The sequence below is a fragment of the Vipera ursinii genome, assembly GCF_947247035.1.
Source record: "Vipera ursinii genome assembly, chromosome: 3".
NCBI classification, from domain to species: domain Eukaryota; kingdom Metazoa; phylum Chordata; class Lepidosauria; order Squamata; family Viperidae; genus Vipera; species Vipera ursinii.
This window is the reverse complement of record NC_139516.1, coordinates 6,970,478-6,995,665: the sequence shown is the minus strand read 5'-3', so window position 1 is coordinate 6,995,665 and position 25,188 is coordinate 6,970,478. Positions and strand designations below refer to the sequence as shown.

At 44.9% G+C, this 25,188-nt stretch overlaps 1 protein-coding gene across 1 annotated transcript in view; it reads left to right on the top strand.

Annotated features, from left to right (window-relative positions):
• Window positions 1-12,206, top strand: part of COL20A1 (collagen type XX alpha 1 chain) — a gene marked incomplete at its 5' end in the record, with an annotated part of 168,770 nt that extends 156,564 nt beyond the window's left edge. Inside the window, 4 exons of the mRNA XM_083358223.1 lie at window positions 1,788-1,976; window positions 5,228-5,305; window positions 6,769-6,924; window positions 9,110-12,206. Coding sequence (XP_083214349.1) covers window positions 1,788-1,976; window positions 5,228-5,305; window positions 6,769-6,924; window positions 9,110-9,129 — 443 coding nt within the window. The 3' untranslated portion in view covers window positions 9,130-12,206. The remainder of the gene's footprint in view (window positions 1-1,787; window positions 1,977-5,227; window positions 5,306-6,768; window positions 6,925-9,109) is intronic.
• Window positions 12,207-25,188: the final 12,982 nt, after the last annotated feature.

Here is a 25,188-nt window from a genome sequence, read left to right as displayed (position 1 = left end):
AGGGAGGGAGGGAAGGAAGGAAGGAAGGAAGGAAGGAAGGAAGGAAGGAAGGAAGGAAGGAAGGAAGGAGACATGAGAAGAAGGAAGGAAGAAGGAAGGAAGGAAGGAAGGAAGAAAGAAAGAAAGAAAGAAAGAAAGAATGAAAGAAAGAAAGAAAGAAAGAAAGAAAGAAAGAAGACATGGGAAGAAGAAATGAGGGAGGGAGGGAAGGAAGAAAGAAAAAAGAGAAAGAAAGAAAGGATGTGGAAAAAAGAAATGAGAGAGGGAGGGAGGGAGGGAAGGAAGGAAGGAAGGAAGAAAGAAAGAAAGAAAGAAAGAAAGAAAGAAAGAAAGAAAGAAAGAAAGAAAGAAAGAAAGAAAGAAAGATCTATCCACTGGTGACAATTTGACAGATCAATCTAGGGAGAGAGGTGATCTTCAAAGGCAGCCCCATGTAGGGCAAATTGCAGTAGACCAACCAAGAGGTCACATAGCCGATTACTTGTTTCTATATTCTATATCTGGCCTGTCCATGCCCTCAGCTTGATTTCATACAGTCAAATGTTGGAATTACCCATTAAAAGTTACTCACTCATCACAAATGATCCTTGTTCCTTCCAGATTTTCAGATTCTGTAGAACTGCCAAGTGTGCATTAGTTAGACAGCCTTCTATTTAATTGGTTCTTTTTTAAAATAAAAGATGATCCTTTTTCCTTCCTGCAGCTTCTTATATCGCCAACCCCCCCCAACAGATGCATCTTCCTTGATTTAGAATCTGAATTTCAATTTCCCTAGTTCTGACTACAGAGAGTCCTCAATTTATGACGGCTACTGAGCCCAAAATTTCCACTGCTAAGCAAGACAATTATTAAGTGAGTTTTACCCCATTTTACATCCTTCCTTGCCACAATTGTTAAGTGAGTCATTGCAGTTGTTAAATTAGTGACATGGTTGTTAAGCGAATCTGGTTTCTCTGTTGACTTCGAGCATCAAAAGGTCGCAAAAGGTGTTCACATGACCCCGGGCCACTGCAACCTTCGTAAATTCATGCCAGTTGTCAAGCATCCGAATTTTCATTGCACGACTACGTGGATGCTGCAACGATCATAAGTGTGAAAAATGGTCACTAAGCAAATGGTTGTAAGTCAAGGGCTACCTGTTGTCATGGTTCCGATTAATGAGACAGATCAAAGAACATTGCATGATTGTTTATTCTAAAAAGTCTATAATAATGAGAACGAAGCATCGGCACTCATGGATGGATGCCAGAATCTGAATTCTCCTCCCCTTGACACATCATATCATACAGAATTCCCTCCCTTAATTACACGTCATGAATCACATTCACCAATTAGTTTAACACAGGAAATTTCACTTCCCTTCTGAAGCGCGCTATCCCTTATCTTCTCAAAACATCCGGGTTGAATTCCTCCCGCGCTTTAGTGATTGAAAGCCAAACAGTTAAAGCAAAAGGCTGCCTCTTATATTGTCAGTGCAAAAACATCTCAATGTTTGCAGCACTGGCACCTGTATTCAAGGTGGTAAAATGGGGCAAATTTCACTTAGCAACTGTCTTGCTTGGCAACAGAAATTTTGGGCTCAATTGTGGTCATAAGTGGAGGACTACCTGATATTGACCAGAATCATGCTCAACTGGAAATTGATTGTATAGATCTGGGGGGGGGGAAGCCTATTGTTGGTTTTTGAAAAGATTTGGCTAAAGGACTTCAGCAAATGCAGGAAGCAGAAGAGTTTGGGTAGGGAGGCAAGAAGAAAAATCTCATGACTTTCCATTCTTCTTCTTCAGCTCATGTGTTGAAGTTTGACACTTTCGTTCACGAACAATCGCGGAAACCTGTCCCCATCTGGGAGGACGAACCGAAGGCTGGAGAGCCGGGACCAGCTGGTCTTACCGGTTTCCCTGGCATGAAAGGGGAAAGAGGAGAAATGGGAGTGCCTGGACTTCCAGGAAGAGATGGATATCCAGGAGAAAGAGGTACAAGAACAGAAGTGTTGTGGTGGGGGAAAACAAGAGGAGGAACAGAACAGAACAAAAGGGACGTTGGAGATCTTCTAGTCCAGGGATAGGCAACCTTGGCTCTTTTCTGACTCGTGGACTTCAACTCCCAGAATTCCTGAGCCAGCATAGGGGAACTTTGGCCCCTTCATGACTCGTGGACTTCAACTCCCAGAATTCCTGAGCCAGCATGGCTCAGCTTGGAAACCTCTCCCTTTCCCCACAGCATGGCTGGCTCAGGAATTCTGGGAGTTGAAGTCCACGAGTCATAAAAGAGCCAAGGTGGCCTACCCCTGTTCTAGTCCAACCTTCTGCTCAAGCAGAAGCCCTGTACCATTTCAGACAAATGGCTGTCCCATTTCTTCTTAAAAACCTCCAGTGTTGGAGCACCCACACTTTCTGGAGGCAAGCTGTTCCACTGATTAATTGTTCTCACTGTCAGGAAGTTTCACCTTAGTTCCAGGTTGCTTCTCTCCTTGGTGAGTTTCCATCCGTTGCTTCTTGTCCTGCCTTCAGGGTGCTTTGGAGAACAGCTTGACTCCCTCTTCTTTGTGGCAGCCCCTGAGATACTGGAAGATTGCTATCACGTCACCCCTAGTCATCTCTTCATTAAACTTTAATGGTAGAAGAGAAAGCCTTTACACTGTGATTTTTCATCTTCCGTATTTGTTCTTGTCTGCAGATACTGTTGGGAGCAGGCAAGTGCATCCCCATTGGTTTTATTTTTGAATTAGTTCATTCCTGCATCTTCAGAAGCACGCCGGGGGGAGGGGTGGCTAAGCAGCACCACCTATTTTGGTCTCTCTCTCTCCCCCCCCCATCTTCTTCTTGTTGTTCCGATGCTAAGTCATGTCCACTCTTCACAATCCCATGGACCACAGATGCCAGCCCCCTCCCCGTCCTCCACTGTCTCCTGGAATCTCCCAAATCCATGCTGATTGCATCGATGTCACCATCTAACCATCTCCTCTGCTGTCCCCTTCTCCTTTTGCCTTCCATCTTTTCCCAACATCATGGTCTTTTCCAATGAGTCCTCTCTTCTCATTTGGTGGTCGAAGTATTTGAGCTGGTCCCATATTGACTCAAAGCTAAAAAAAAATTACCCATTTCGAGAAGACACAACTCTCCATTTTATTGCAAATAGGAGCCTCTTTGCATTAATTCAAAGATTAAGCCTCCATTTGAGGATCAATCCATGCCCCCCCTCCCTTCTCTTATTTTGGATACCACTGGGTTATTCTTAGATCCCGAGAAGATGACTTCAGCAAGAAAAAAAAAATCTCCAACAGCAAGAACAGACATTTAAGTTCCCTTGGTGATGTTTTCACTTCAGCTTGTAGGTCAGAGTCAAAGTTGCTGATTTAATTGGCTGGCTAGGAAAGTAGATCACCCACCAGCCTAAATCTTGTCATGCAGCCTTTTCTTTTTTTCATGATCTGCCCTTACATCTTAGAAGCAACCCTACTTGCTCTCAGATGCCACTGATTATATAGATCCGGATGTCCAATCTTGTTGACTTTAAGACTTGTGGACTTCAGCTCCCAGAATTCCCCAGCCATTGTTAGTTGTTATATGAGAAGAAATATAGGTAATAAAAATGGCCTCCGGGGTGTGGGTGCACTGTAGTATTTTTATTTTTTATATTGTTTTTCATTTATATTTATATGTATCATGGTTGTATTGTTTGTATTTGAATAAAATTTTAAAAAAACCTCAACCACAGCCATGTGTGTGTCATGATACCCATAAAAAATGTGTGGTTTCTAGCACATGGTTGTGGTTGCCATTTTAATTTTCTCGATTCCTTGCCTGTAGTCACCTCTATTTGGCTTCACCCAAGTGTATCAAGAACTGCTAATTAATTTTTTTACCTTAAGTCACCCCCATCTTTACACATATTTGCTTGTTTGTTTAAATTTTTACATGGTCACCCAGTAAGCAGCCTCCAGACGGTGCACAACAATCCAAGCAAAAACACAAGTTTTCCCACCGCAAAACATCAAGGAAACATACAGCACACAGTGTTGGGGCACACCAAGGAAACACCACTGTATCTGCTAGAATGAGTTCATCTAACATCCTGAACCTAGAGCCTTTGTTTCTACATCCCTGGTATGGTCTTCTGCCACTGCTCATCCGAAGTGTACAGACAAGAATGTGGGGAGATGAGGTCAAAACTAGAAGATGAACAGGGTTATGTTCATTAAAGATCATTAAAGAGAGATCGAACCTAGGGCTAAGAAGAAAGTTGCTGATAGCGAGAAGAATTAATCAGTGGGACGGCTTGCCTCCAGACGTTGTGGGTGTTCCAACTTCTGGGTTCTTAAGAAGACATTGGACAGCCATTTGTCTGAAAGGGTATAGGGTCTTCTGTTTGGGCAGGGGGTTGGACTAGACTAGAGCAGAGGTGTCAAACTCAATTTCTTTTTTTTATTGAAAAGTTTTACAGTACATTTTATTTTTAACAAAACAAAACAAAACCCCTCCCAACCCCCTCCCCTCTTCCCAACCCACCCCAACACCTCCCTCCCTCCCCCTCCCCCCTCCCCGACTTCCCAGAGCTAAATACAAGGTATAAAAGTACAAACAATCATAGTCTACCATATGCAAACAACAATAAACTATTAAATCTATCGCACTTTAACTCTTATAAAATAACTACAAGCAATATAAATATCACATCAATACTTATTCAAATGCTAAGTAAAACTTTTTAGTCCCATATTTATTCTGGATATAATCAATCCATTTTTTCCACTCCACAATATATCTCTGTTGCGAATGGTCTTTCAAGTACGCTGAGATCTTTGCCATTTCCGCCAGGTTGGTCAAACTCAATTTCATTGAGGGCCGCATCAGCATCAGGGGGCCGGGTGGGTATGGACAGGGTGGGTGTGGCCTACTGGGTGGGCGTGGCTAGAGTGCATATGGCCTACTGGGTGGGCGTGGCCAGCTCTACATCGTTCGCATCAAGGGTGCCTATGGGGGCCTGGGCAGGAGTGGGACAGATCTGAGGGTCTCTGGCAGAAGGAGGGTCTCTGGGCCAGGGCCAAGGCAGTGGGCGCCGTTCCCTCACTGTTTACAGGGTGGCTTTGCAGGCCACATGAAACCACTTCGCGGGCCGGATCCGGCCCCCGGGCCTTGTGTTTGACATGTCTGGACTAGAGGATCTCCAGGTTCCCCTCCAACCTTGTTATTCTATCATCTAAATGGCTCTTCTCCTCTATCAGGTGTCCCTGGTCCCAAGGGAGAAAAGGGCTCTTTTGGACAAAGGATGGAAGCTTCCGAAGGACCAAGAGGTCAAGCAGGTATGTTACCCATCACTGGCGTGGAGATAAAGAAAAAAAATCAGGAGTAAGGATCTCTACTCTGTCAAAAACACATATTTTTAAAGAATGATGTTGCATCTGTCTGCCATGCAGACATCATATCACATCAAAGTTGGACCAAAAGAATGTTCTTGGTTATTCCAGATTGCAGGACGCAAAACAATGCTCCTAGTACACAGGGTCCCATTGCAAAATTATGCAAACTGTCCTAATTCCACCTTCAGTGCAACTGCAGAACCAATCATCTTGAGGGATGATGGGTTTCTCCTCCCTGAATGTGTGTATGTTCAAGCTAGAGGTCATCAGGGAGAGTCTAGGATAAGGGTAGGCAACCTTGGCCCTTTTATGACTTGTGGACTTCAACTCCCAGAATTCCTGAGCCAGCATGGGGGAACTATGGCCCCTTCATGACTCATAGACTTCATCTCCCAGAATTCCTGAGCCAGCATAGGGGAACTCTGGCCCCTTCATGACTCGTGGACTTCAACTCCCAGAATTCCTGAGCCAGCATGGCTCAGCTTGGAAACCTCTCCCTTTCCCCTCAGCCTGGCTGGCTTAGGAATTCTGGGAGTTGAAGTCCACGAGTCATAAAAAGAGCCAAGGTTGCCTACCCCTAGTCTAGGACAACTCGCCATAGCCAGCTTACTGCAGCCAACTTGCCATGGCCAACTCATCCCAGCCAACTTGCTGTGGCTAACGCACAGCGGCACAAAAGTTACACAACACCGAAGAAATTGTGGAATAGAATCATTAAAGAAAAGATGCAAAAGGAGGGACAAAATGAAATGTGAATGACAAAAATTAAAATAATTTTCAAATTATTTTAAATAATTAAATAAAATTGTTGAATTGTCCTTTGGTGAGTCGGCTGTGGTGAGTTGTCCATGGTGAGCTGGCCATGGTGAATTGGCCGGGACAAGTTGTCCCATTCCACATCAGAGAGGGAGGCTCAGCCAATCTCAATGTATACATGGTTGTACTTTGACAATAAAGGTTCATTCATTCATCATCAGAAGGGGTGCTTTAATGCCTAATGTCTAGACCAGGGGTATTTAAACTTGGCCCTTTTATGACTTGCAGACTTCAACTCCCAGAATTCCTATGCTGGCTGGGGAATTCTGGGAGTTGAAGTCCACAGGTATCTTACCAAGAAGTCTGCATAGATACATCATTTTTTATTGTCTGCTCAGTTTTCCAGTCCCCTCTCAGATTTCTTGGTGATGTTACATCCAAGTACTAAGCGTGTCCAATCTGCTCATTGTATTTTTGGAGAATGGACAAGGCCAGCTGTTCTAGATGTTGCCACCTTAACGGAGTCTTATAAGATTAGGACTCAGCCATTTCTTCACAGCAGTTTCTCCCATTTCTGTGGGTTTAAGCCACGGCTTATCATTAGCCAGGACTGATGGAATATTAATTCTTATTTTCCCCCCCTCACCTAGGCCCTGCAGGAGAAATGGTGGTTGGCCAACAAGGCTCCAAAGGACCTCCAGGTAGTATTGGTCCTTCTGGATTTCCTGGGGCTCGTGGTCTGCCTGGAGATCCTGGCCCTGCAGGTAGATGTCTTCCTACAGGATGCCACAGAGAGAGTACAAGAGGTAAATCTTGAGTGTATGTGAGTCAAAGTAAGGGAAGGGTTCCAGAAGACCATGAATTGTGGGTCAAGTCTTTCTTTCTTCCTACTCTCTTTTTTTCCCTAGAACTTTTGGGCTTTCAGTCAATCTGAGCCGGGGATCTCTCTAAAGCCCTAGGTATCAGGCACAAAAAATCAGGACCTCCCTGAGGTTGCAGCCTAGAACAGAGCTTTTCAACCAGTGGTACGGGTACCACCTGTGGTACATTGGCACCTGGCAGGTGGTACGCAACCATCCTAGGAAAGTGGTAGTGTGGGAGGGGAATGAGCTGAACCGGTGGCAGGCGGGGCTGTCAGGGCTCAGAGGAAGCAGCAGGATCAGCACCAGGCTCCAGCTGGAGCTCGGCACTGATCTTGGCATGTCTGCTGAGCCCGGAAGAAGCACCACTCAGCTGGAATGTTGCAGCATCTCCAGGGTCTTGCGATTTACATTCAGATGCTTGGCAACTGATTCATATTTATGACAGTCACAGTGTCCCAGGGTCATGTGAAGTGGCCAAAACCTGCTGCAACCACCCAGCAGATGGGGGGAATAAAAAACCAAACACCCCCCCACCCCCCACCCCCTCTGCCAATCCTCAACAGAAATGCCCCCAACAATGAAAACCTCGGACAGGAGGAAGAGCACCGCCGGGCAGGCAGGCAGGTGTCTTGCTTGGCTGTGGCTTGGGGGGCACTTTTTCAGTGCCATTGTAACTTCGAACAGTCACTAAGTGAACTGCTGTAAGTTGAGGACTACCTGTACTTCATCACTTTTTTCCTTTCCTTTTTTTTTGTCATAAAGTTTTTGACACCTTGCTAGGCGATTGGTGGTACTCGGATGTTGCCATATCCTAAAAGTGGTACAATGGGTGAAAAGGTTGAAAAGCCCTGGCCTAGAAGATTTATTCCAGCCTATACATAAGAACCCGATCAATTAAAGTTCAACACTAAATTAGCACCAGAGAAGGGTCAGCAGAATTCAAGAGGGGGATTGGACTTTGAGCGCTTGTGGCAAGATAGGAATTCTAAACTAATGGTGTACTTAACTCCACCGCTCCCGGCTCTGTCTGCTCTTCTCTCCCCCCACCCTCCAATATCCCAAGACCATTCACACATACCATTAGATCAGTAGAAAGAAATGGGAGAAACTGCTGTGAAGAAATGGCTGAGTCCTAATCTTATAAGACTCCGGTTGAACTCCAGCCTATCAGCCCTGTAAGAAAAGGGTTCAAGATTAGCCAAGGCTGTGACAGGCAAAAATTGTGTAGTGCAGAAATTGTCATTTCGCAGAACTAAAGGCAATCAAGTCAATGTAACCCTAGCAATTGTTCTGCGCAAGCTAGAGTAGGCCAGGCTGTAGCTTCTCAACTGCACCAATGCTGCTTAGACACTCAAGAGCCTAAAGGTAGATAGTTAAAAGGGGAATAAATTGGAGGCAAGGAATATTACAATATAGGTGGTCCTTGACTTATGACCCCAACTGAGCCCAGCTGTTCTGCTGCTAAGCGAGGTATTTGTTAAGTGAGTTTTGCCCCATTTTACGACCTTTCCTGCCACAGTTGTTAAGTGAGCCACCGCGATTGTGAAGTTAGTGACTTGGTTGTGAAGTGAATCGGGCTGTCCCACTGACTTTACTGGTCAAAGAGTTTTAAAAAGATGATCACGTGAAGCCGGGACCCTGCAACCGTCATAAGCGCCTATCAGTTGCCAAGCATCTGAATTTCGATCACGTGACCGTGGGGATGCTGCAATGGAAGTGTGAAAAATGGCCGCCTTTGCATTTTTCAGTGCTGTTGTAACTGTGAATGGTGACTAAACGAACTGTTGTAAGTCGAGGACTCACCTATACCTGCCTCGGTTTCTCCGGAGTAGTTCTCTGACCATTTTGGGGATTGCAAAACTAAACCCTGAACTTGTTTCAAAAGCACATTTGCACGCCGATTCTTTTTCTGTCGCTCCCAATGGAGTAATCAGAGGGTGTTAAGAAACAAGCACATAAGGACCACTTCTATGCGCACACACGTTGACCCCACAATTCCCTTCCAGAAGTGTTTTTAGGGCAGCTACAAACTCCATCACATGTAGAACTTGGAGAAGGGGTGATTTATCTTTCTCTTTTCCCCATTTTTTCCTCCTGTGATTTAACTATCACTTCATTTTGTTTCCAGATGCAGGGCTGATCCCCTGATCGGAGGGACGATGCTGTGGATCAATTCTGTTTTTTTTCCCCCCAATGCTTTTTTTTTAATTACAAGGACCCACAATTGCATTTTCTCTTTTTTTGTAAATTGCTCTATTTTGTCCGCTAGGGTATGCATCATTAGGCCTTGTGATTTATTGGCAATTAGTAATTCACTGATCATACATTCCAGTGGTGGGATTCAGCCGGTTTGCACCACTTTGGCAGAACCGGTAGGTAATTTTTTTGTTGCCCAGGCCCAGAATGGACTTCTGGAAGCGGCATCCACAGAGAGAACCGGTTGTTCACATATTTGAATCCCACCACTGATAGATTCTACCGGATAGTTAAAAAACATACTATTAGGATATCAGTTTTGTGGGATCCTTGATGCTGAGCATGGCTTTTTTTTCTGCTGACATTTCATCACCCAACTAGGTAACATTATCAGTGCTAGAAAGCAGTGGGGTTATATACAACTGGCTTGCCCTGTCAATGCTGGTGGAAGTGTTCTTGGTGGTTCCTTGATTAGGCTGTTGATCGTTTACTGCTTGATTGTTGGTCTAGTATCGATCTTGGTGTTAATCTCTGCTTAAAGGTAAAGGTTAAGCTTCCCCCGCACAGGCGTGCTAGTCGTTTCCAACTCTAGGGGCCGGTGCTCATCTCCGTTTCAAAGCCGAAGAGCCAATGCTTGTCCGAGGACGTCTCTGTGGTCATGTGGCCGGCATGACTAGACGCCAAAGGCGCAGGGAACGCTGTTACCTTCCCACTATAGTGGTTCCTATTTTTCTACTTGCATTTTTACGTGCTTTTGAACTGCTAGGTTGGCAGAAGCTGGGACGAGTAACAGGCACTCACTCTGCTACGCGGCACTCATGATTCGACCCGCCAAACTGCCGACCTTCTGATCGATAAGCTCAGTGTCCTAACCCACTGAGCCACCGCATCCCTTAATCTCTGCTTATCTGGGTATTATTGCTGGTGAGCTGCTGGTTTTTTTCCCCCTTTAGGAAACAAAAGAGCAAAAGACCTTCTCTGCCGGCAATCAACACCCAGATAAACGGAGATTAACACCAAGATTAAATTTCAGACAAACTGTCAAAGAGGACCACACAATTTAATCCCTAGCTCCAAATATTCTCTTCTACCATATTAACAAATGTTGTAGCATTGCAGGGGGCCATGTGGTGGGCCATAAGGAAGGTGAAAGTGCTGTAAGGCTAGATCAGATCAAGGGTCCGTCTGTTTAAGCAGCTTTTCGTCATGGTGGTCAACCAGAATTGAGCAGCTTACCAAAAAAGGCGTCCAGAATTGCAATTATTCTCTTCCACATTCGTTCCTCAGCACTGTGGATCAAGATAGACTGCTTGTGGTTCTGGAGGTAGCAAACAGCCATGGTCACCACCAATATCTCAGTCTTCTATGAATGTACAATCTGTCCCCTCTTTCACATCATTTGGGTTGCGTTCACCCCATTATTGTTGTGGAAAGGACACCTTTGAATCTCCCTATCTTTAGTTTACAATCCAGATTTATTCTCCGAAGCACCTGAACGCAGAAATAGAAGCGATGGATGGACACTAATCAAGGAGAGAAGCGACCTAGAATGGAGGGGAAATTTCCTCAGAGTGAGAACAATTAATCAGTGGAAGGACGCCTTCAGAAGTGGTGGGTGCTCCAACGTTGGAGGTTTTTCAGAAGAGGTTGGCCAACCATTTGTCTGAAAGAGGATCTCCTGCTTGATCAAGAGGTTGGATTAGGAGACCTCCAAGGTCCTTTCCTATTCTGTTATTCTGTTATCAAATCAACCGGAGCTTAGCTTCAGTCCAACCTGCATTGTACTTTAGGATCAGGCATGGGGTCACCTCCAGCCCTCAGCTAATTTCATGCAGCCCTCCTTTCAAACTTCTCTGACACCGAGCAATGCAAAAACTGCTGCCTGTTTTGCAACCTGCCCCTTGGAAGAATGCAAAGAGGATCTTAAGGGGGTGTATGTGAAAAGGCCAATCCACCCCCAACCCTTTAAAAACCATTACCCCCCCTTTCAATTTACTGCTTTGGTCTCTGCTCCCTGAAACGCTGCCATAGATCACTGGTAAAACACTGCCCACTATGTATAATTTTTTTTTCATTCCTGCTGAAATTCACAAGGATTTGTCAATAGAAATTAGCTACGTTTCTTTCGTGATTGCTTCAAAAGTGACACAGAGGATCATGAAATGTCCCCAATTCCCTTTCCACCTCTAGGTTCCTGCAAAATAGGAGTAATCCTCGACTTATGAGTTAGGGGCCATTTGGACCTCCCCAGAGCTACTTACAACCCAGCTTCAAGCTGGCAAATTCACGATATGCTCCAAAAAGAGACACTACTGTGGAGGTAGTCCTTGATCCACGACCACAACTGAGGCCCCAATTTCCATTACTAACTCAGTTTTGTCCTATTTTACGACCTTTCTTGCCACCGTTGTTAAGCAAATCAACTGCAGTTGTTAATTGAATCTGGCTTCCCCACTGATGTTGCTTGTCAGAAGGTCACAAAAGGTGTTCACATGACCCCCCGGGACACTGCAACCGTCATAAATATGAGTCAGTTGCCAAGTGTCTGAATTTTGATGACGGGACCACAGGGGTGCTGCAATGGTCTTAAATGTGAAAAACAGTCATAAGTCACTTTTTTTTCAGTGCCATTGAAACATTCACTTAACGAATGGTTGTAACTCAAGGACTACCTGTACTGGAAGATATCTAGACATGATTTGTCGGTGCAAATTTTACTTTGATTCCTTTGGAACCCCATAACTGAAAACCTGGAGATTCATTCAGTTCTAAAATACATTTTGTTTGTTCCACAGGAAGTCAGACTTACTGATTCTAAAGCCTAATTTACCTGTTGTTAATTTTAGAACTGAGTCAGATGCTTTGAGAATGTGCATGTTCCCAGGTTACACGTCACATTTACAATCACTGCTTAGCCTGCAGGAATTTTAAAATGTCACTGGAGGATTTTCCTTGCTCTCTTTTCTCCCCCGTTCTTGGTAAATCTTCTCTGATGAAATATTGTCGTGAGCTCGAAAGCTTGCATAGCTGTTTGTATTATTTTGGTGAGGCTTAATAAAGATTAATCTCGCAATGAATTTTGGTTTTTCTTCTTCTGGGGATTGGCAGCGTTTCAACGGATTTTTATGTCCCTTGGGAGCTATAACGTTAACTGCCTGGTGACCACTAGGGAATACTGCACAAAATTATTTGATTTTATGTTTAGCAAAAGGTAATGGTATCCCTGACAGTTGTGTCTGACTCTAGGTCTAGGACACCGTGCTCATCTCCATTTCTTTCTCCACACTAAAAAAGATGTCGACACTCTAGAAAAAGTGCAGAGAAGAGCAACCAAGATGATTAGGGGACTGGAGGCTAAAACATATGAAGAACGGCTACAGGAACTGGACATGGCTAGTCTAGTGAGGAGAAGGTCCATGGGAGACATGATAGCAGGGTCCTAATATTTGAGGGGCTGTCACAGAGAGAAGGGGGTCAACCTATTTTCCAAAACACCTGAAGGCCAGACAAGGAATAACGGATGGAAATTGACCGAGGAGAGAGACAACCTAGAAATAAGGAGAAATTTTCTGACAGTGAGAACAATCAATCATTGGAACAGATTGCCTTCAGAAGTTGTGGGAGCTTCATCACTGGAAGCTTTCAAGAAGAGACTGGACTGCCATTGGTCAGAAATGGTGTAAGGTCTCCTGCTTGGGTAGAGGGTTGGACTAGATGACCTCCAAGGTCCCTTCCAACTCTGTTATTCTAAATTCTAAATGATTTGACCGGGGAAGCCAACCTTGTCTGACAACAATTTCCTTGATCATGTGACCAGCATGGCTACATGCCAAAGGAGCACAGAATTCTGCTACCTTCTCACCAAAGTGGTACTTATTTATCTATTTGCATTTGCATGCTTTCGAACTGCTAGGTGGGCAGGAGCTGAGGCACATTACGGGAGCTCAACCCATTGTGTGGCGATCGGGTCTCGAATCCGGGTTGTCAGCTCCTCAGCTGAGAAGCTCAGCATCTTAAACACTCAGCCAATGTACCCCTACATTTAGCAAGTTGACCAATTTTTTGGGTCTGGCCTGGTTTACATAGAAACTAGTGCATTATTGCCCTGCTTTGCGATAAGCAAAGATGCTTGGCTGCATCAGTCCAATCGCCTATGGTCAGGAACGTAACCATTTCTCCATCCATGAAAAAAGATGGCGTCTAAAGTTAATGCCCAAGTTGTTTTAAGTCCACAACTCTATCTTGGATTGACATTCACTTGAGGACTTCATAGCTTTAAACCAGTGGTGGCGAACCTATGGCAGGTGTGCCAGAGGTGGCACTCAGAGCCCTCTCTGTTGTCACATGTGCCACCACTGCCAGAAGCAGGTCCATTAGGCCCCCACCGCCGCAGGAGCCCCTCCCAGCACAAAGGAGGCAAAGCGGCCAACAAGCAAGCTCAAATAGAGGTGGTAGAGCAGAGGTCACCAACCATTGTCGATTGGTGAATTGGAAGAAAAGGGAGGGGGAAGCATTTTATATGCGTGCATGCATGCACGGGGCCGCGAACACACACACGCTGCAAATGGGGTGGGGGTAGTGCCTGCGTGATACTCACTAGTCCTGCCCCGTTCTTGTGTGGTGCACCGCCTTGTATCTGCACCCTGCGGCAGCCATTTTTGCGCCTTGCAGCATGGTGGCCCATTTTTGCGCCCCCTGGCTTTTGTATGCCAGAGGCGGCATTCAGAGGTGCCTCCCTGCCCCCCCCTGCCCTGAGGGCACCATGATGCTGATGTGGCCCTGGCACTTTGTAATAAATGAGTGGGTTTTGGGTTGCAGTTTGGGCACTCCGTCTCTAAAAGGTTCGCCATCACTGCTTTAAACCTTGACCCAGTGTTAAGGATGTCTCTGCGCCTTTCTCCAATTCTTCCTTTTGGAGAACTCAAACACTTTAATGACCATTGATGTTCATTTTATTGGTCTTCATAGCCAAATCTATAGTTCTTATTGATGAGGACCTTTTTCCATTGTTGAAAGAAAAATCTTCATCAGGGTCCAGCCCAAGCTGGGAATAATCAAAATGGAGACTGCTTTAGAAAAAAGATTGTAGTTTATTGAAGAGGAGAGCCAGATACAAAGATGGCTCTGAGAAAAAAGTGACCACATGGAGCAGGAAGTGGTGGGCTTTTATACCTTCTGGGGCTCTTGAGGTTGTTTCCTGTTCCTGTTTGAGGCTTTGTACTTCCTGTGTCATGTACTTTGACCTGAATCTGAGTCTGTCCTTTTGGTATTGGTGGGTCAATCCTATTATGCCCTGTTTTAGAGTTTGGGTGGGGTATGTAGATTTTAAGGGTCTTTGTCTTCCTAATCTCTTCAGTTTCTAGCTGGAAGGCGCCAACCTTTCTGAAAGGATTATTGAATTTGCATTTCTAAAAGTTGCCCTCTGCCTAGGACAGGCATGTCAAACTCACGACGTCACGTGACATCGCGCGACGTATTGCAGCTTTTTCTCCATTGCCGGCAATGGGGTGGGCGCGGTTTCGTTGTGACGTGTCCAGCCTGCGGGCCGGCAGTTTGACACCCCTGGCCTAGGGGCTGGGCTTATTTCTGGGGGCTGGTTTCTGTTGTTTTTTTAAAAGATCTTCTCCATTATTCCTTTGGGGAAATATATTCTGCCTTTTTAATATTTCCCAAAATATTCCTTTCTCTACATTCTTCCCACACCACCACGCCCTCAAAAGAAGTTTGCCCTCTGTTTTTCCCTGGTAGTTTCTCCAAACAGCATCCTAGTTGGTCCCTTCATAAAATGCATTGTTGAAGCCCACCCATCTTAAAGTTCCCAAGGTTGAGAAACGTGGATCTATGCTATTATCTTCCAGAAACATCTGGGATCTACTTGGGAAAAATTTGCACAAAAGAATAAATGGAAACAAGTTTTTGACATCCAGCTCAAAACAAGGACTAAGTAACATCACAGCCTCTCAGTCTCTGAGGACGCTCCATGGCAGACCTCAAAGTGATTGTTTTGGAAAAAGAAGATGTAACCAGGTCCCATTGAGCGAGAAACTGCCTCCCTCACATACATCAAAAGGTTTGAGCAATCTCCGAAGGTGTCAAAAGAAACAAGGGATTTTAACACATTCCAGTTTTGATGCCAGCGAAAGTGCGTATAGTCAAGGCTATGATCTTCCCAGTTGCAATGTACAGCTGTGAAGGTTGGGCCATAAGAGACGCTGAGCACCAAAGAATTGAGGCCTTTGAACTATGGTGCTGGAGAAGACTCCTGCGAGTCCCTTGGACTGCAAGGCGATCAAACCGGTCAGTCCTAGAGGAGATCAACCCTGACTGCTCTTTAGAAGGCCAGATCCTGAAGCTAAAACTCAAATCCTTTGGCCACCTAATGAGAAGGACGGACTCACTGGAGAAGAGCCTAATGCTGGGAAAGGTGGAGGGCAAGAGAAGAAGGGGGCGACAGAGAATGAGGTGGCTGGATGGAGTCACTGAAGCAGTAGGTGTGAGCCTAAATGGACTCCAGAAGATGGTAGAGGACAGGAAGGCCTGGAGGAAAGTGGTCCATGGGGTCATGATGGGTCGGACACGACTTTGCAGCTAACAACAACAACAACAGTTTTGATAAGATAGTTGCAATCTAACCTGCATCTGATGAAGGGACCTTCAGTCACAAAGGTTAAAAGGGAAAGGTTTCCCCTGCCCACTCATGCCCAACTCTAGGGGGTGCTGCTCATCTCCGTTTCCTGGCCAAGGAAGGCAGTATTTTCCATGGACATGTGACCAGCATGACACATTTCGGTGGTCATGTAGCCAGCATGACTCTACTGAGGTGCACACTTACTGTTGCTTTCCCACCAAAATGGTACCCCTTTCCAATTGCTTCACGGTCACAAACAAGCCTTTTTATAGAATATTTTAGTTGGAAAAGATGTTCATCATCTACAATATCTGTGTTTCTTTCACAGCCATGGGAAGACATGGGGTAGAAAATAACACCATTAGTAGCATTTTCACAGCCGAATCCTCTAAATAACACCAGAAAGACAGAAGCCAAATCATAGAGCTTAGGCTATTTCACATATTTTTTTCAATCAAGAAACCAACGAATGTACTTGCAATGTATTAGGCTTGCGTGTAACACCACATGGTAATGGCTGGTAGGCTGTTTAAGCTGAGAGCTAGCTAACGGCTCCCAGCTCCTCAGAAAACCCATCTCCAGCACTGCTATTGGCTTCCCCTAGGCGTCAATAGGTTGCTTCAAACCTATTGCTGCATCTGCAGCCCAGTTCTCTAGTTCAGATCCTGCAAGCAATAAACCATGATCTTTGCTGAACTCACTTGTCTCATCTTCATTCCTGTGCAACCAACCCAGTACACAACACTGGCGATGAGGATGGGATCCTGCTTCTCTGTCAGAGCTGAAAGTCACTAGGGGAGAGGCAGCACACACCTGGTAGGAAAAACACTCCCCCCTCCCCCTACGGTCGGCTAGCAAGCCACGCTAGCAACCACATGCTCAGAGGACCAGTCCCTGAGCAACGGAGAGGCAGGATTCAAAGACACAGAAGCCAGCCGCGAAGACCAGCAGAATGCCCAAGGTCAGAAGGCTACGAGAATTCGACATCAAGAAACCAGAAGGATGGCCCTCGTACCTGTCCTAGATCAAGAACTACCTTCGGGTGAACCAGGTCGCAGAGGACGGACTGAAGGCTGCCACGCTGCTCTGTGTGTGCAGCCCAGCAACGTTCAATCTGGCTGAAAACCTGTTCGCACCCACGCCGTTGGAATCCATCTCCTATGGCCAAACTGAAGAAGAAGCTCGGAGAACACTTCCAACCGAAGATGTCAGTGATTGCATGGCACTACGCCTTCGAACAACAAATACAGCAGCCAGGAGAGACCGCATCAGAATACATCGTGGCCTTGAGGCAGGCTGCACACCTGTGTCAATTTTCAGACCTCAAAGAGCGACTTCAAGATCGGCTCATCTGTGGCCTCTGCAACCGAGAGCTGCAGCAGAAACTTTTTGCCAGAGAGGTCCTGTCGTTTGCAGATGCCCAGAACGAAGTCATGGCAGATGAAACTGCTGGTGGAGCCATCCGAATGATCTGGCCTGCCAAAACGATGCAACACGAAGAAGCTGTCCACCACAAGGATGCTGAACTCACCAAGGAATCAAAAGAAGACGCCAAAGTCGACAAGCTGCACAGACAGCCCGACCCACAGCACTGCAGCAGCAAGCAGCAAGAGACTAATTACAACACAGATCCCTTGCCTAGATGTCCAGGTTGTGGCAGCCGCCACCAACGCTTGGACTGAAGGTTCTGGACAGCCACGTGCCGGGCTTGCAGGAAAACTGGCCACATCACATCAGTTTGCAGAGGTCGCCAGAGGGACTGGCCATCTCATCACCAGTTGGACGATCCGACCAGGAGAGGTGCCAGGGCCCCAGGGCCATTCAGCATGGGGTTTTGTTCAAGCCACAGAAATGTCTGTTGCACCAGGGCCCGATGCCCCCTTAAACCCAAATATAGACTTCAGGTGGAGCTGCAAGGGGTCCCCTGTATGATGGAGCTTGACACAGGCTCCGCCGTTTCCATTATTTCGCTGGACACATTTAATTTCATGTGTAGTCGCAGTAGTAGAGGGGCCAAGCTGAGGCCCTCTTACATAATTTTAACAGATTTTCAGAACGCAAAGGTCACAGTCAAGGGTGAAGCCACCTTGTCCATTAAATTTAAGGGGTTTTCAGGGCACCTGGATGTTGTTGTAGTAAAAAGCCAGAGAACGAGCCTAATTGGGCTTGATTGGTTCGATGCACTAGGCATCCAAGTCACCGGAATCAACCAGACGCAAGTCGCGAGTCTAGCGACAGTCTGCAAGGAATTCGCAGACGTTTTTTATTCTGCTCTAGGAACTTACACAGGCCCACCTATCAAATTCAAACTAGACCCAAACGTAGTTCCCATCAGGATTAAGCCTTCCAGGGTTCCCTTTGCCCTCAAGCACAAAATAGACATGGAACTAGACAAGCTTGTTCAACAGGGTGTTTTGCAAACAGTAGATGGTGGGGAGTGGGAAACCCTCATTGTAACACCCCTTAAAGCCAATGGGGAAGTCAGGATCTGTGCAGACTATAAATGCACAATTAACAAGGCCCTTAAACAACACGCATATCCAGTCCCAGTAGTGAGCCACATCCTGGTATCCTTGCAGGGTGGCACAATCTTTGCCAAGTTAGATTTGGTGCAGGCCTATCAGCAACTACCTGTTGATGAGGCCACGGCCACAGCACAAACAATTGTGACCCACAGGGGGGCATTCAAAGTTAAGTGCCTGCAATTTGGGGTCAGTATAGCCCTGGGCATTTTCCAGGGAATCAAGGAGCGCACACTCAAGGGCATTCCGTGGGTTTGCCCTTATTTTGATGATGTGCTTATTGCCGGAGAATCCATAGAGGAGTTAGCAAGGAGGCTCAGAGCTGTACTGCAGAGGCTGCAGGAAGCAGGCCTCAAACTAAAGAAAAGCAAGTGCAGTATTGGGGTTCCCTCAACCGAATTTCTGGGGGTTTGCATCAATGCTGATGGCATCCACCCAGATGAGTCCAAAGTGAAGGCCATTCAAATGGCACCTAGCCCTAAAACCAAGGGAGAGCTGCAAGCATTCTTGGGCCTCCTCAACTTCTACCACACATTCCTTCCTCGGAAGTGCAGCATGGGTCCCCTGACGGAGAAAGCCAACCAGACTTTTACAGCCGCTGTGCTAACTCTGCTGAACAAACTGACTCTGGGGTGGGCCAACCTGGAAAGGCCAGCCAGAGAACACCAAGCCAGCCTGAATCAATTGAACTAAGAGACACTGGCCTACCGAGCCCATCGGGCAAACTGGTAGGCCAGGAAGTGCCTGGGTCCCCCAGGCGTTCCACAAGGGCACACAAACCTCCTGCTTATCTGCAAGATTATGTGCTGAAGTAATAAAGGTATAATGTTGTATGTACATTGTGTTAACTGCTGTCCAACAAGATTATATCACAAACAATGGAGCTATAATGTTGTAAAGTATTTTATTGTGCTGCTAAGTGGAACCTATTCACACCAGAGTTAAGTCTTTTGTAAATTGTATTGCTGTAATTACCTTCTGTTGTTGCTATAGTGTTGTTCATTCTAAGGGGGGAGGGGTGTAATGTATTGGGCTTGCATGTAACACCACGTGGTAACGGCTGCTAGGCTGTTTAAGCTGGGAGCTAGCTAACGGCTCCCAGCTCCTCAGACAACCCGTCTCCAGTGCTGCTATTGGCTGCCCCTAGGCGGCAATAGGTTGCTTCAAACCTATTGGCTGCCGCCTAGGGGCCAGGGGTATACATTGCTGCATCTGCAGCCCAGTTCTCTAGTTCAGATCCTGCAAGCAATAAACCATGATCTTTGCTGAACTCACTCATCTTCATTCCTGCGCAACGAACCCAGTACACAACAGTACTATCAACATTCTGGGACAGGGAGAACAACTGATCAGTGGAATGTTTTGCCTCCAGTAGTTGTGGGTGCTCCATCACTGAAGGTTTTCAAGAAGAGACTGGACAGCCATTTGTCTGAAATGGTATAGGGCAGGGGTAGGCCACCTTGGCTCTTTTAAGACTCGTGGATTTCAGCTCCCAGAATTCCTGAGCCAGCATGGCTCACCTTGGAAACTCTCCCTTTCCCCTCATTATGGCTGGCTCAGGAATTCTGGGAGTTGAAGTCCACGAGTCATAAAAGAGCCAAGGTGGCCTACCCCTGATCTAGGGCATTTCAGTGTATTAGTTAAGCATTACCTCCGGGATAGGCAACCTTGGCTCTTTTATGACTCGTGGACTTCAACTCCCAGAATTCCTGAGCCAGCATGGCTGAGCTTGGAAACCTCTTGCTTTCCCCTCAGCATGGCTGGCTCAAGAATTCTGGGAGTTGAAGTCCACGAGTCATAAAAGAGCCAAGGTTGCCTACCCCTGGTATAGGGTTTCCTGCCTGAGCAGGGTTACAGACTAGATACTCCGAAGTCCCTTCCAAATTCTGTTATTTTCTCACATTCATACATTTCTTTCTCTTTTATCTTCAATGACGACCTGTCCATTTCTGCACAATCTAAGATTTTCTTAATTAATTCCTCCTCCATTGGTAGATTTCCATTTTTCCACTATTGAGCAAATACTATTCTTGCTGCAGTTAATACATGTAAAATGTTTTACAGATGACATTTAACACTGGTGAGTTTAGCAAAAATGTTTAAAAATATGTCTAGCAAGTGTTGGAAATGTAAACAAAAACCAGGTACTTACTATCACATCTGGTAGACATGCCCTAGAGCTAAAAGATTTTGGTCAAAAATACACATACGGTTAGAGAAAATAATTTAAAAAACATATAGACTTTAATCCAGAATTGTTTTCGTTAGGCATAATAGTAGGAAACTATGAGAAAGAATGTATAGACTTAATTTTACATTCATACTTTTTTCGAGGATTTGTCAAAGCACAGACAATGGAGAAGCCAGAAGGTAGTTGCAAAGAACAATCATGTGACCGCAGGACACTATACCAGGGCAGAATTTGCTTAATAAACATTACTGGAAGATAGATAGATAGATAGATAGATAGATAGATAGATAGATAGATAGATAGATAGATAGATAGATAGATAGATAGATAGATAGATGGATGGATGGATGGATGGATGGATGGATGGATGGATGGATGGATGGATGGATGGATGGATGGATGGATAGATAGATAGATAGATAGATAGATAGATAGATAGATAGATAGATAGATAGATAGATAGATACAGATAGATGATAGACAGATGGATGATAGATAGATAGATAGCTAAAGATAGATGAGAGATAGATAGATGATATAGATAGATACGGTAGATGATAAATAGATATAGATAGCTATAGATAGATGATAGAAATACTGTAGATGATAGAGATAGATGATAAAGATAGATAGATGAGAGAGATAACACATATAGATAGATGAGAGAGATAGATAAATAGATGAGAGAGAGAGAGAGAGAGAGAGAGAGAAATTTGGTGTGCAATCCACAATTATACCAGATCCTTCACACAGCAATGAATCCAAAGCATTTGGCTGCTGGGTATTAAATGGAAATCTATGTGCTATTATTCTCCTTTAAATTCCACGCTGTGACTGTCAGTCCATTTCTGCAACTATTAAGATGATTTTGGGGGCTTCCCTTCGTCTTCCAGGTGAACATTTCTGAAAGGGTGGCTTACAGTTCACAGGGGGTCAGGCGGCAACAGATGGAAGGGGCCGCAAAATGCCACCTTTACAAATCGTTTTCCGAATGGGCTTATTCATTTGCAAATTATGCTAATTCCAGAGCCACTTGGCAGTTACTGAAGGTCTGTGGAGCCCAGCTGTTATTTTGGCTCTTTTTAATGGACTCGGGCATGCAGAGGTGTCACTGGAGGTGTCAGCACGCCTGAGTTCCCTTCAAATTAGCCATTCAAACATTACAATGCCATTTTCCCTCTTTCTTGACTCGCAATCTACCCAGTCGTGCACAAATGTAAATAACAAATGGAACATGTTAAGCTCCAGAAAACTGAATAAGGTTAAAGTTGAAGAATGCAGGTAAGTCCTTGAGTTACTACCATTCATTTAGCGACCTATCAAAGGTACAACAGCACTGGAAAAAGGGGGACTTGGGACTGGTTCTCACATTTCCAACTGTAACAGCATCCCCATGATCCCATGATCAAAATTCAGTTATTTGGCAACCGCCGTGTATTTAGAATGCACAGAATCGACTTATGAACTCAACTGAGCCCAAAATTTCTGTGGCTACATGAATAGAATAGAATAGAATAGAATAGAATAGAATAGAATAGAATAGAATAGAATAGAATAGAATAGAATAGAATAGAATAGACAGATTGTAGAATAGAATAGAATAGAATAGAATAGAATAGAATAGAATAGAATAGAATAGAATAGAATAGAATAGAATAGAATAGAATAGAATAGAATAGAATAGAATAGAATAGAATAGAGAATTAGAATTAGAATAGAACAGAACAGAATAGAATATAGAATAGAACAAAACAGAACAGAATAGTATAGAATAGAATATAAATAAGAATTAGAATAAAATAGAATAGAATAGAAATAAGAATTACAATAGAACAGAACAGAACAGAACAGAATAGAATAGAATAGAATAGAATAGAAATAAGAATTAGAATTAGAATTAGAATTAGAATTAGAATTAGAATAGAACAGAACAGAACAGAATAGAATAGAGCTGGAAGGGACCTTGGGGATCTTCTAGTCCAGCCCCCTGCTCAAGCTCCCTGCTCACTGTCTCAGATAGGTGATTGTCCAGTCTCTTCTTAGAAATCTCCAGTGATGGAGCACCCACGACTTCTGGTGGCAAGATGTTCCACTGGTTAATTGTCCTCACTGTCAGGAACTTTCTCTTTAATTTCAGATTTCTTCTCTCTTTGGTCAGTTTCCAACCATTGTTTCTCGTCCTCCCCTCTGGTGCTTTGGTGAACAACCAGGCCCCCTCTGCCCTGTGGCAGCCCCTCAGATACTGCAATACAATTTTGCCCCATTTTCATTTCATTTCATTAAATTTATTTTACGACCTTCCTTGCCCTAGCTGTGAAGTGAATCGCTGCAATTGTTAAGTTAGTAACTTCCCCATGGACTTTGCTTGTCAGAAGTTCACAAAAGGGGATCACATGACCCGGGGAACACTGCAACCATCGTAACTATGAATCAATGGTCAAGCATCGGAATTTTGACGATGTGACCAAGGGGATGCTATAATGGGATGTGAAAAACAGTCATAAGTCTCTTTTTTTCGGGGACGTTGTAACTTGGAACAGTCGCTAAATGAACTGTTGTAAATCGAGGACTACCTGTACTTGCAGAATCCCAGGGTCATTTGATCACCACTTGTGACCTTCTCAGTCAGCTTCCAACCAGCAAAGTCGTTCTCCAAAGCGCCTGAAGGCAGGACGAGAAGCAACGGATGGAAACTCGTCAAGGAGAGAAGCAACCTGGAACTAAGGAGAAACTTCCTGACAGAACAATTAACCGGTGGAACAAGTTGCCTCCAGAAGTGGTGAATGCTCCAACACTGGAGGTTTTTAACAAGAGACTGGACAGCCATTTGTCTGAAATGGTATAGGGTTTCCTGTCTGAGCAGGGGGTTGGACTAGATGACCTCCAAGGTCCCTTCCATCATCATCATTATCATCATCATCATCATCATCATCATCATCATCATTATTATTATTATTATTATTATTATTATTATTATTATTATTAATTAATGGGGGAAGCTGGATTCACTCAAAGACTGCATGAGTCACTTAACCATTGCAGGGATTCACTTAAAAACCAGGGCAAAAAGATCCTAAAATTAGACACAACTCGCTGATCAACCGCCTTACTTAGCAATGGAAATGTTGCTCCCAATTGTGTTCGTAAGCTGAGGACTATCTGTAATGCTGTGTTTAAACGCTGCCACCAAGATCCTAGCGGTATAGCCCAGCCACAGGCTTATCGCTTTCGTGAAAACCATCCTGCAGCCATTATACTTGTTTCCAGCTTGGCACATGGAAATAGTATCACACAATCCGCCTGGAGAAAAAAAAAACCCACAGATTGGTTGTTATGTTTTAGTGGGACGTTATGATTTCCGGAACTTTTTCTTTAGATGTTATTAAGTGAGCTCATCCATATTCATGGGTCTCCCAGCTGCCTCAGCAATGGCCCACTTTGTTGAGTTTGTCCGCTGCGCGATGCTGAGCTAATATTTGCAATGCTCCCCAGTAGCTCTGGGCCAGCTCGTTGTGTTGTGTTTGCTGTTACGTTGGACAGATTTCAGCAGATTGCAAAGAAAGTCCTGCCTCACAGGGTTTAAGGACCCCATTTCGCACATCGCTTTTCTTCTTGTTTTGCAATTTGCCCCACGGAAACACAAAGTTTTACTACAAGTGCCATAACAGCACTTTGGAGGCTGTTTGTCCCCTGGTCTGTGTTGGGTTTATTTTCATTTAATGTATTTAGTTAAAACCATTTATATGCTCCTCCCTTGCACCTCACAGCAGGGACACAGATTTTTTTATCCGCAGGGCAATCTAAACGGAGAAAAAGTGGACTACTCCAGTGGGAAGATCCTCAAAATTTCTGTAGGGAACTGACACAACTACTTAACCAAGAAATGGAGTAATATCAGATTTGTTTTTGATGATGAAAGGCAGGTCAGCTCCTTAAAAAGTTCTTGCTGGTTAGCAGGTATCTTTGCTCAGTAAAAAAAAAAATGCAGCGGGAGATAAACGGGAGAGCATTTTCTTAACCTAAGCATCCTTATGATGTGGATTTCATCTCCCAGAATTCCCCAGTAGCATGCTGGCTGGGGAATTTTGGGAGTTGAAGTCCGCCTATTTTAAAGCAGCTGAGGTTGAGGAACACAGAGCAAGGAGTACAACTGTTGTGAGAAAGAATTGTTGAAGCAGGTCATTGCATGAAAGCAAATAATATTTATATTTGAAATAACATTATGACCAGAAAGTTAGTCTATTAAGTCTGAGTTACTTAAGTCAAGCTTTAGCTGAGAACATATATTGGGCTGTCCACAGTGATGGAGAGAAACAGATACAAAAACATAGGGACAGAGAGCTGAAAAAAATCCCTCCAGGGAATCATCATCATCATCACCATCATCATCATCATCAGTGCTTTTTTTCTAAAAAAAAAAAAGGTGCCAGAAGTCAGAGGTGCTGTCACTGGGAGCGATGCCGGTGTCTTGCTACGGCATCACCGCCCGTCCTTTGCAACCCCACCCCTGCAGCTCGGAGCCACATGCCATGGGGATTCCCCTCCCTGCAGTTGCCACGCCATGGCTCGTGCTGAGCCCCCACCCAGAGCTGCTCCGAACCCCGACCCAGAGCTGTGTTCCTGGTGGCAGTGGTCTCCGGTGCCAAACAGCCTCTTTCCAACCACATCCA